Consider the following 10013-nt stretch of genomic DNA (forward strand, 5'->3'; position numbering starts at 1 on the left):
GGGCACTTGGCCTTGCGGAGGTGCCGTCCCGGGCCCTTCCAAGGCGTGCGGTGGGAGAACTGTGGGAAGGCGCAGGACCTGGATTGCCATCAGCCAGGCAGTGCGGAGCGGAGGCTTCGGGTCAGGCCAGGCCTGTGACCCTGGGGGGGTCCTGAAGGGCAGTGCCTTGAGAACTGAGGTGGCCAGGATTTGGGAATGGGCAGGACTGATCTGATGTCAGGGTCAGTGTGAGCCATTGCAACCCTGGGGTGAGGGTCACGGGCAGTCTGTGGCCCATCAAGTGGGTCTGCAGCGCGGGTTCCACGGAGGGGGTTGGGTGATGGGCAGCGCCTGAGGGTTGAGGTGGGGCAGGTGGGGGCAGAGCCTTAGGGGCGGGGCTGAGGTAGTGCAGGGGGGTGGGTCCCACACTGGCTTGGTGGTGGCCTTGCAGGACCGAAGGATGCAGAAGGTGGAGGGTCTGGGAGAGGAGTGGTGGGGTGTTGGGGTGGGAGCCCTGCACCTGGGGAGCAGCAGACAGGTAGGCATGAGACTCGTGGGAACGAGACCCGTGGGGGGATGGTGGCCCAAGTGGGGACACAGCCCATCCCCCAGTGAGGCTGCCAGGAGCCTGCATCAGCCCCAGAAGAGGGCAGGGTGCGTCTGGTGGCCTTGGGAGGCCCCTGGGCTACACTCACACAGCCTTTGGCCCCTAGGAGATCGTGGACTGGTTCAACGCACTGCGGGCTGCCCGCTTCCACTACCTGCAGGTGGCCTTTCCAGGGGCCAGTGATGCAGACGTGAGTGGCTGTCCCATGGTCATCTCCCAGGGTTGGGGGACACCTAGCGGTGGACATCTCAGCCCTCATGCCCCCTAGTCTGGGATGGCTTTGGGCCCCAGGGTGGGTCACAGGACTGACCAAAGGCTTGCACGGGCCCCCAGAAAGGTCCTCCTGCAGACTGGTTTAAGGCCAGCCCCAAAGTGACCACAGCTCCCTGGGGAATTTTAGCTCAGAGTGGACCGAAGGTGTAGGGGAGGAGGAGAGGAAGGAGAGACAGGGGAGCAGGGGCGACCTCACCCCAGGTGTGTGGTGGGGTCCCTGGCCTGGAGGCTGGGCCAGGCTTCTGTGGGGCCAGCCTGGGTGCCTGACCCACCCGTTTCTGCCCCAGCTGGTGCCGAAGCTCTCCAGAAACTACCTGAAGGAAGGCTACATGGAGAAGACGGGGCCCAAGGTGGGTCTGCAGGCGGGTGGGGTGTTGCCGGGCACACTCCAAGGTCAGCTGCTTCTCCCTGTTGCCTGGGTGGGCAGGGACCCGGCACAGGGCACAGTGAGGCAGGACCTGCCAGGTGCCTCCCGAGTGCTCTTAGGCACAGGTCGGTCCTCTTGGCCCCTTTGCTGGGTGGGAGTTCCAGCCAACCCAGGACCACCCTGGGCTTTGGGTGCTGGAGCTCTGGGGTCAACCTCAGCCTTCTGGCCCCAGGCCCCTTCATGCCATTTCCTGCTGCCTGGGGATGGAGGACTCTGGTGGCCCCTGAGGTGGGACGAATGCTCAGTGGGGACATGTAGGTAGGGGTCCAGGGAAAGAGGAGCAGTGGTGAGGACTTCATGCCTCTGGTCGGTGGGCAGAGCAGGGCCCAGCTGTACACATGTATGAGTGGACAGTGAATGGCCCCAGCCCCCTAGTGTGAACTGTGGCCAGCCAGGGCAGGGGCCTGGTGGGGCTGGCCAGCTGGTCACCAGTCCTCCCTGACTGACAGCAAACAGAGGGCTTCCGGAAGCGCTGGTTCACCATGGATGACCGGAGGCTCATGTACTTCAAAGATCCCCTGGTAAGGAGGGTCCAGCTGGCAGCCACCCACAGAACCGGTTGCTTCCCAGTACGGCCGTGGGGTGTTGATGGGGGTGGCTCCCAGAGTCCTGGCCTCAGCCTCGCCCAGTTCTGGGTATGGTGGGGCTCGGGGCAGGGAGGGTGGCCAGCTCCAGCTTGGTCCCCGCTGTAGGACGCCTTTGCCCGAGGAGAGGTCTTCATTGGCAGCAAGGAGAGTGGCTACACAGTGCTGGAGGGACTCCCACCGTCCACCCAGGGCCACCACTGGCCACATGGCATCACCATTGTCACACCTGACCGCAAGTTCTTGTTCACCTGCGAGACGGAGTTGGACCGGAGGGAGTGGGTGGAGGCCTTCCAGAAGGTGGTGGACAGGCCCATGCTACCCCAGGAGTACGCAGGTGAGGGCTGGCCACTGAGGTGAGGCCCCAGGCCCTGTGTCCACACTGTGGGATGGCCTCTGGCTGGACGGAACCCCCCAGGTGGGTCGTGCGGGGAAGGCTTGGGCTGAGCTGACCAGCTTGACCAGGCTGTCTGTCCCATCTCCAGTGGAAGCCCACTTCAAGCATAAACCCTAGCGAGAGACGGTCCATCCAGAGGCCTGAGGACACTGGACTCGGGATGTGTTGGCCAAGGACGCAGCTGGACGGGGAGGCCTTCTCCGGGGCAGCCCTGGGCTCAGCTGGGTGGAGCCTGAGCTTTAACCACTAGGAGGCACTTGAACCTCATCAAAGGCCCATCTGCCTGTCCCAGCCCAGCCATGCTGCTGCTGCTGACCACACCGGCTGACCTGCTCCTCTCCCTGCCCCTGGACGCCTCTCCTGATGGCCCTGCAGGGTCTCCCAGCTCAGGAGCAGCCCCCATGAACTCCTGGATACCTGCCCAACCTGAAGGGACTTCTGGGCCTCTGAAGTGGACCCTGTGTGCTGGGTGGCTGTGGGCAGCAGTGGTAGCAGTGGGCTGGCTGGGTCACTGGGGACTCTCGGACCTGCCGCATGCCCCCCCTCCCTTCCCCCGTTGTGACAAGTATTTATTGGGTATCTGCTGTGTGTCAGCCATGGGTCTGGGGCCAGCAGAGGACATGTGGCCCTTGTCCTCAGGGGCAGTTTCCCAGGAGAATGGTGCGTGCGGATCCTGGCCCTGCCAGTTGGGGCCCTGGCTTCGGGCAGGAGGACGGAGGGGTTCACCAGGGGCTGCCAGGTGCCATGAGGGGACCTAGCCACACCATCTGCTCATGGGCATCTGTGCCCAGCTTGGTGCTCAGCCTTGACCAGTGATCCATGCCCACCGGCCCTGACCTTTGAGGACGATGGCTGGCGCCACCAAGAGGCCCCCAGAGGCAGGGGTGACCCTGTACCCCTCTGCCCCTGGGACCCTGCTTGCTGCTGGCTGGCCAGCAGTTGAAGCCACCTCATATTTATTTCTCACCTCGTCTCCTTCCGTGCTGCACTCTGGCCATCCAGGACAGCTGGGCTCCCTTTCCATGGGACCCCTGCAGGGCAGGTCCTGGCCAGCTGGACGGGCTTGGTGGAGCTCTTTGGTGGTAGATGCATCCAGGGGTGACCTGGGTGACTCCAGCCCTTTCTAGCAGAGTCATGCCCTGGAGGAGATGGGGGAGGGTTCCTAAGGCCGGGCACCCTGCTGCCCTGTGTCACATCCTGGAATAAAGTGTGGCTCTGGTGTGGTCCCATCTATGTGTTGAAGGCTGGGATGAGACGGGGCTGAGCTGGGAACACCTGCCCTCCATTGGCGCAGATGGACGACTCCCTGTAACAGGCCCGTGGGCATCAGCCTGTTTGACCCCAGCCCCCAGGCCAGGTTCAGATGGTCTGGGCTGGCACATCCAGAAAAGGCTGGTGGCCTACCCTGGGCTCACTAAGGCCCAGTCTCTGTGTCTTCCCAGGGGCCCCTTCCTGAACACCTCTGCTTCCACAGCTGCCCCAGGCTAGGTCTGGGCCTGCAGCAGAGGCCCCGAGGTGCCCCTTCCCAGCAGGTCCTCCAGGGCCCAGCCGCCCTCCAACTTGTCTGCGGGTACCTCTGGTAAGGTCTACCCTGGCCTGGGCCACCCTGCACCCAGCCTGGGCTCCCCCCACCCCCTCCCACTTCTAAATGAGGAAACTGAGGCCTTGGGGAGGCAGGAGCCACTCTGCCTGGAGTCCCCTCCCTCCCTCATCCCACCACAAGAGTCACTGCTCACTGCCCTGTGGAGCTGCAGCTTCTACAGACACCTGAGTTCCCAGAGGTGGAGACTGGGCCCTGAGACCACAGCACTGGTCCTGGGTCGCACCACTGTAGGGCCAGCCCTGGCCAGCCCTCCTGGGGGATCTGGACCTTCTTCCACTATGGGCACGTGCACATGCTGTGTCTGCCGTGTGTCCAGGTTCACGGGAGCTCATGAGTGTGCGCCTGTGGGTGTCTGTGCTGTGTGCACGTGTGTTCTACCAAGAAAACCTGCATGTTTTTATAAGAAATCACAGAACAACTTTACAGTTGGTGAGGAAAGTTTTCCAAACACGGTAGGAAATCTACAGCAATGGAAGGACAGTCACTGGCTCCACAGGCTGTCCCTTGGTGGGGACAGAGCTGCCTGGGCACTGGGTGCCCTGCCCAGCACAGCTAAGTCTAACCAAGGGCTGTAGAAATGGTGCCATATCCCCGGCCAGAGTGTCACGGGCATACAGCAAATGCCACAGTAAGCACAGTACACTACTTTGGTCGGTCCCGAGGTCTGTGAAGGAGGCCCACGGGAGGTGGGTGGCATAGCAAAGGTGTGTACAGGTGCACACCTCGGGCATTCTCCTCATTCACCTAAAACAAAATCTGAATTGTGCTCAAACTGTTTCCAAATCGTCAATCACATGCCAATCTTGTGACTCCTTCCCGACCTCTGGGACTCCCTCAGGATTGCCCCCACTGACAACCCCTGGTGTTTCCCTCCTGGTACCTGTAACAATGGGCTCCAGTGGAACAGCACAGTCCACTTCCCTGCCACCAAGGGGCCGGCCTGCTCACTGAAGCTGTGGGGCCCACACCTGGTGCGTGTGACTTCATAAAACCACACGTTTACATCTACAGTTGGAGCCTGTGGATTCTGACACTTTCCTGATACTGGCTACTTCTGCACACAGGCCCTGGACTAACCCAGGCAGGCGCTCGGACGGCACACGCCACCATCCCCCCCCCCCAGGGGGGGCCGGGTGGGTCACAGGCCTGGCTCAGACACCAAGAGCCACAAAGGCTCTGGACAACCCAAGGCAGGGGAGGGCCAGGAGCAGCAAAGGGCCACAGTGGACCCACCCCACCCCACCCCACCCAAGGCCCTACACCAGCAGGTGGGGGGCTGGATGCCGAGACCCCACAGCAAGCCCCATGAGCTCATTCAGAAAGGACCAGCGCTGCAAAGCCCAGTATAAAGGATTTATTTATACTCAACAATTGACAAGCCTTCCTTTAAATTCCATTTTTTACAGTAAATAACGTACATCTCCCTTCTTCCCATGCAGGATCGCTGTGTATTAATCTACAACTCTTAATCGTGAAAAAATAAAGTGTTTCCCTTTATAATTATACTGGTAACATGTGAAATATTATAAGTGATAAAGGATAGATTTGCTCATTCCTGGACTGCTTATTTGGTTAAAACCTGAAACATTAGGTCAAAGAAATCCATCACCCAATAAAAATAAATACTGCATCACGAAGGACGTGGAAAGTTCTCAGCGCCCCTCTTTAAAAGGGCGTTTCTGGAGAGGCAGCACGGTGCCTGCGAGAGCAGCAGGGCTGTGGCTCGGGACTTGCACAGAGGAGCTTTGCTGGCCATGTCAGGGCACCACCGGGGCCACAGCCACGGCCAAGGACCATGCAAGCATCGGTCTGGCCAGCTGCTGCCCAAGCTGCAAGGAGCCCACAGCTCACCCCTCCCATCTGTGAGGGGCAAGTACACCATGATTGCAAAACGACCCCGTGTTCAAAACAATAAAAGATAAACGAGAAACCCGCGCACATTTACAGGACCTCAGGAGGCTGGCTCAGTCCCCGCCTTGGTGGCCACTGCCTCCTCTGCATGCCACAAGCTGTGCTGGGCGCCCGGAGCGGGGATGCTGGGCGCAATCGGTCTAGTCACTGATAGGCTGCCTGTCATCCCGCAGCCCTCCCCAAGGAACCACAGACAAGGATGGCAGAGGGACGCCGCAGCAAGGCCTGCGCTTTATTGTGATTGAGCTGAAGGGACACGGCCGCCCGCAGAAGCCTGGGCCTCAGTCTCAAGTCCTGGTCACGCAGCATCAGGCGGACTGTGCAGCCCTCGGCCACCTTACATAAATAGGGACAGACGCCACACAGGCAGCCCTGCCAACTACAGACCAAGAGCCTGCTGGGTGTGAGGAGCCACGTTCTGGGCCTGGCTCCTGAAACTGTCCAGTGGTGCCGACCGTGGGCGTCTCCATGCAGGCCGGCAGCTCAGTCCAGCTCGATGGGGCTGCTGTCATCCTGGCTTTCCTCCCCCTCCTCCTGCTCCGAGGAGCCCATGAGGCTGCTCAGCAAGTTCCCTGGAAGGAGAGACAGTGTGGCAACAGTGGCACGGGTTCACGCGGCTGCTGGCCCTGCCCCCAGAAACCTTTGGCTGTGCCAGGCCTCCAGCATGCCGTGGGGGACAAGCAGAGCCTGGTGAGCCTGTGCCCAGGAACCCCATGAAGGTTCCCCAAGGACGCAGTGCTGATGTGCAGTGACAGTGCTCAGGCTTGCGTGTGAACTGTGATGGGAAACCCAAAGCATCCACCAACAAGGGACAGCAGTCCGCCAGCGACGTCACGGGCAGACTGTTTAGCCAGGAGAAAGCTGTGCAGTGGCCACACACTGCACCCCAGAAACAAAGCAGAGCCTCAAAGGCTACTCGGTCACCTGCACATGCCATCACTACCAACAGGTGCCATATCTAACTGCAAACTCAGTCTGAGAAGTCCCCTCAACCCCATGAGGGTCAAAGTGCAAGCCAGAGGTTCCGCAGTCCTCAGTGAACCACAGCCTAAGGCAGGCTCCTCATACCTCCAGCTCGGCCTTGGCAGGACCGCACACTGACTGTGCGGCTGGGGACAGTGTGGAGCCAGGAGTGCAGCAGAAACAGCCTGAGGGACAGGGAACCACACTGTGCTCCCAAGCTGAGACACGTGCATGTGACATGCTACCTCCTGGCCCAGGCCACGATGGGCAACGTGGTGCCATGCCACAGGGGCCCAGCACGGACAGCAGGGCCCTGCCTCCCACGCGCCATGGTCAACACACACAGCTGAAGGCCAGAGGGAAAGGCAGAGCTCCACTCCAGACAGACGAGAGCCAAGGGGAAGGAGAAAAGCGCGCCCGTCATGGAGGGAGAACGAACGTGAAGTGGCGTCTCCGGAGAAGCCCTGGCCCTGGAGCAGTTAGGCAGTCTCCATCTGAGCCACATGTGTGCTGGCCAGCTCATGTGGCATGACGGTCACATAGTCACATAGGAATGCTGCCCGACACAGCTGTGTGCACATGGGGCCTAACCATCATGTGGTGCGCGCTTTGGCAAGTAGAACATGTGAGGTGTGGCCTGCAGCCACCTTCGAGGTGAGTGGCAGCAGGTGTGTGTCCCGGCACCTGCACAGCTGCCTCTGCCGGGAATGAAATGGCCGGGCTGCCTGCCGGCAGGAGACCAGGCACGGAGCCAGAGGGACACGGGCGCTCTGTACTTCTGAACCCTGTGAAATGTGATTCACTCTTCAAGTAAAATTAAAACACTTAAAGTATCAGGATTATAAGCCACGCTCTGACAGAGCACTGCACGGCCTCGCCCCACAGGCGCACTCACAAGTCCAGCCTGCCTGGGTGCAGACTGCCCGACTTTCAGTGGCAAGTCAGGAGGTGGCCTCCACTGCAGCCCTTGGAGAGGGTGCCCTGCAGATGGCCATTCACAGCTCAATTGTGGAATTATGCCAAGGACTCAGAAGCGGGCCAGCAGGGGGCCGGCGAGGAGCCCACTGCAGGCCAGCAGAGCTTACCTAGCAACCCTCCGTAGGAGGACGTCTGCTTGGGCGGCACGCCAAAGAAGAGTTGGCCTATCCTGTCGAGGTACTGCAAGAGGCAGAGCAGTAGTGGGTCACTGAGCCTGTAGGCCTGGCAGAGCCACCCCAGCCCTCGGGGTCCCCAGGGGCCACCCACGCACTAAGGCTCCCTCCTCTCGGCAGCTGCCTCAGCCTGACAGTGAAGAGTCCTCACCTCGTTGTACATTGGGTCCCTCCGGAGGGACGGCTGATACTGCTCACACAGCACCGTGAACACGGCCAGCTTGCCGCTACAACAACAACCAGACAACCAGATGTGTGTCCCAGTGAGCAGCACGTGCGGCCCTGCCCAGGCCCCACCTGCGCACACGGCAGCCAGACTCACCCTTCCAGGGCCAACAGCAGGAACCAGATGAAATTGAGCAGGGGCTGGACGAATGGCGGCCCATCCTCGATCGACGGGTGCTTCTGCGTGTACGTTGTGAAGACCACCAGTGCACTAGTCTTGTTTTTCAAACAGAGAAACCTGGAAATGAGAACATGCTGGTGGGTGGGAATACTGCAGGAAGACTGGTTTCTATGGATGCTTAGGAGGGCATGCATCCCCTGCACTGCTACCTCGGTCCACACCAGCAAGGGTACAGCTTGGCAGGATCTAGAGGGCACCACAGCTGTGGCCAAGGGGTCAGGCAGGATTGCATCCTGGTGCTGTCCCTCAAGTACACCAACGCCATGGGATTTTACACTTATGCGGGAAGCATATTAAGCCTGGGAAGGAGACTCGGCTGCTGAAGGTCAAAAGGCTAAGAAATGGGGCCAGAACCTGAGCCCACGTCTGCTGAACCCCGTGGAGCGTGGCCTCTTTACACCTGTGCATCAGAGCATGTGCAGGCACCTGGGTCCCAAGTGGCCCACAGTCTGATGCTTCGTGGGGTGTTGGACACACCTGGATTCCACTCAAGAAGGACATCCCTCAGGCAGCTCCCGAGAGGTCAGGGAGAAAGAACTCAGAGGCAGTGAACCAGGGTCAAGCCCAGCCCCGAGAGGACACTGCGCCATGCCCGGCCAAGCTGGGTCAGGGAATCTTAGATTCTAAACGACTCATTTTAAAGTCACAGATGTCAACAATGACAAGTGCATGGCAGGGCTCTGCAGCTGTGGATGACGTTAAAGCACCTGTGGGCCTCTGAGCCACCTGTGCGGAGATGCAGTTGAACTGGATCACAGGGAGAGTCTGGAAGGGACAGTTCCTGGCCGACGTGTCCTGTGTCAGTGAGCAGCTGGAAGGCTCTGTCAGCTCTAGTACAAATTTCAGTACTTTCAAGATCAGCGATGGGACAGGCAGGCCTGGCAGAGCAGATGACAGGCCCTCCTGGCAGAGGAGGGTGCAGCCTGTCCACACGCTAAAGGGATCGAGACTCAAGGAAACAGCTGTGAAGACAGCCCCTGAAAGCGTGCTCCTGCTTCTCCAAGTTTATGACACCTTGACAACTCCTATACACAGTGGTCACAGGTGACAAGTGAGCTCGGTGGTCAGCTCCTGCAATCCCTACACTCCCTCTAGGCATGTTACAGTCAGGGGATGTTGTGGCCCACTTGAGGCCACCTCTGGAAGCAGGGTACCGACACCACAAAGCCATACTGAATACCTACTGAAGCACCGCCTGGGCCACGAACATGTCCACCTCACTGCGGAAGCCCCGGGCGGTGGAGTACTCCACTAACATGTTAGCGCAGCCCTCGCCGTCAGTGGAGTGCAGGAAGTGATACCGAGACTCGCAGTAGTTTTGTTCTGCAAAGCGGAAAGAAAAAAAGGGAGACAGACATGTCACAGAGACACTGCTGAAGGCTCCACCTTCCCTGCTCCCCAAATGTGCTCCACGTGCACACCCCAATGCACAGCGACCCAGGTGAAAACCAGTGATAAGGCTCATTGGACCACAACAGGGCTACTCACACCAACACCCCAACTTCCTTGTGCTCAAAGAACAAATGCAGAAAGCTGAAGAGCAGAAGGCTGCCCCAGCAACACCTCGTTTCTCCAAGCTGTGTGAAGCTGCTCCAGTCAACATAAATGCACATGAGGTGGGACAATAAAAATGACTAATATTTGATCCATCTGATTACTTGAAGGTGCCTGATTGACGGATGCTTCTGGGCAGGCACTGTGAAGATTGCCAA

General features: G+C 59.7%; 2 protein-coding genes across 2 annotated transcripts in view; one reads left to right on the top strand and one right to left on the bottom strand.

Annotated features, from left to right (window-relative positions):
• Adap1 (ArfGAP with dual PH domains 1) overlaps positions 1-3496 on the top strand; it is a 29590-nt gene extending 26094 nt beyond the window's left edge. The window contains exons 6-10 of the mRNA XM_015502069.2: positions 693-776; positions 1147-1209; positions 1736-1807; positions 1979-2207; positions 2356-3496. Of these exons, the coding sequence (XP_015357555.1) occupies positions 693-776; positions 1147-1209; positions 1736-1807; positions 1979-2207; positions 2356-2384 (477 nt within the window). The 3' untranslated portion in view covers positions 2385-3496. The remainder of the gene's footprint in view (positions 1-692; positions 777-1146; positions 1210-1735; positions 1808-1978; positions 2208-2355) is intronic.
• Positions 3497-5209: 1713 nt separating this feature from the next.
• Get4 (guided entry of tail-anchored proteins factor 4) overlaps positions 5210-10013 on the bottom strand; it is a 15365-nt gene continuing 10561 nt past the window's right edge. Inside the window, exons 5-9 of the mRNA XM_015502072.2 lie at positions 9486-9624; positions 8218-8358; positions 8047-8122; positions 7830-7902; positions 5210-6353 (exon numbers count right to left, since the gene is read on the bottom strand). Coding sequence (XP_015357558.1) covers positions 6265-6353; positions 7830-7902; positions 8047-8122; positions 8218-8358; positions 9486-9624 — 518 coding nt within the window. The 3' untranslated portion in view covers positions 5210-6264. The remainder of the gene's footprint in view (positions 6354-7829; positions 7903-8046; positions 8123-8217; positions 8359-9485; positions 9625-10013) is intronic.

Source organism: Marmota marmota, unplaced genomic scaffold (assembly GCF_001458135.2).
Source record: "Marmota marmota marmota unplaced genomic scaffold, marMar, whole genome shotgun sequence".
Lineage (NCBI taxonomy): Eukaryota > Metazoa > Chordata > Mammalia > Rodentia > Sciuridae > Marmota > Marmota marmota.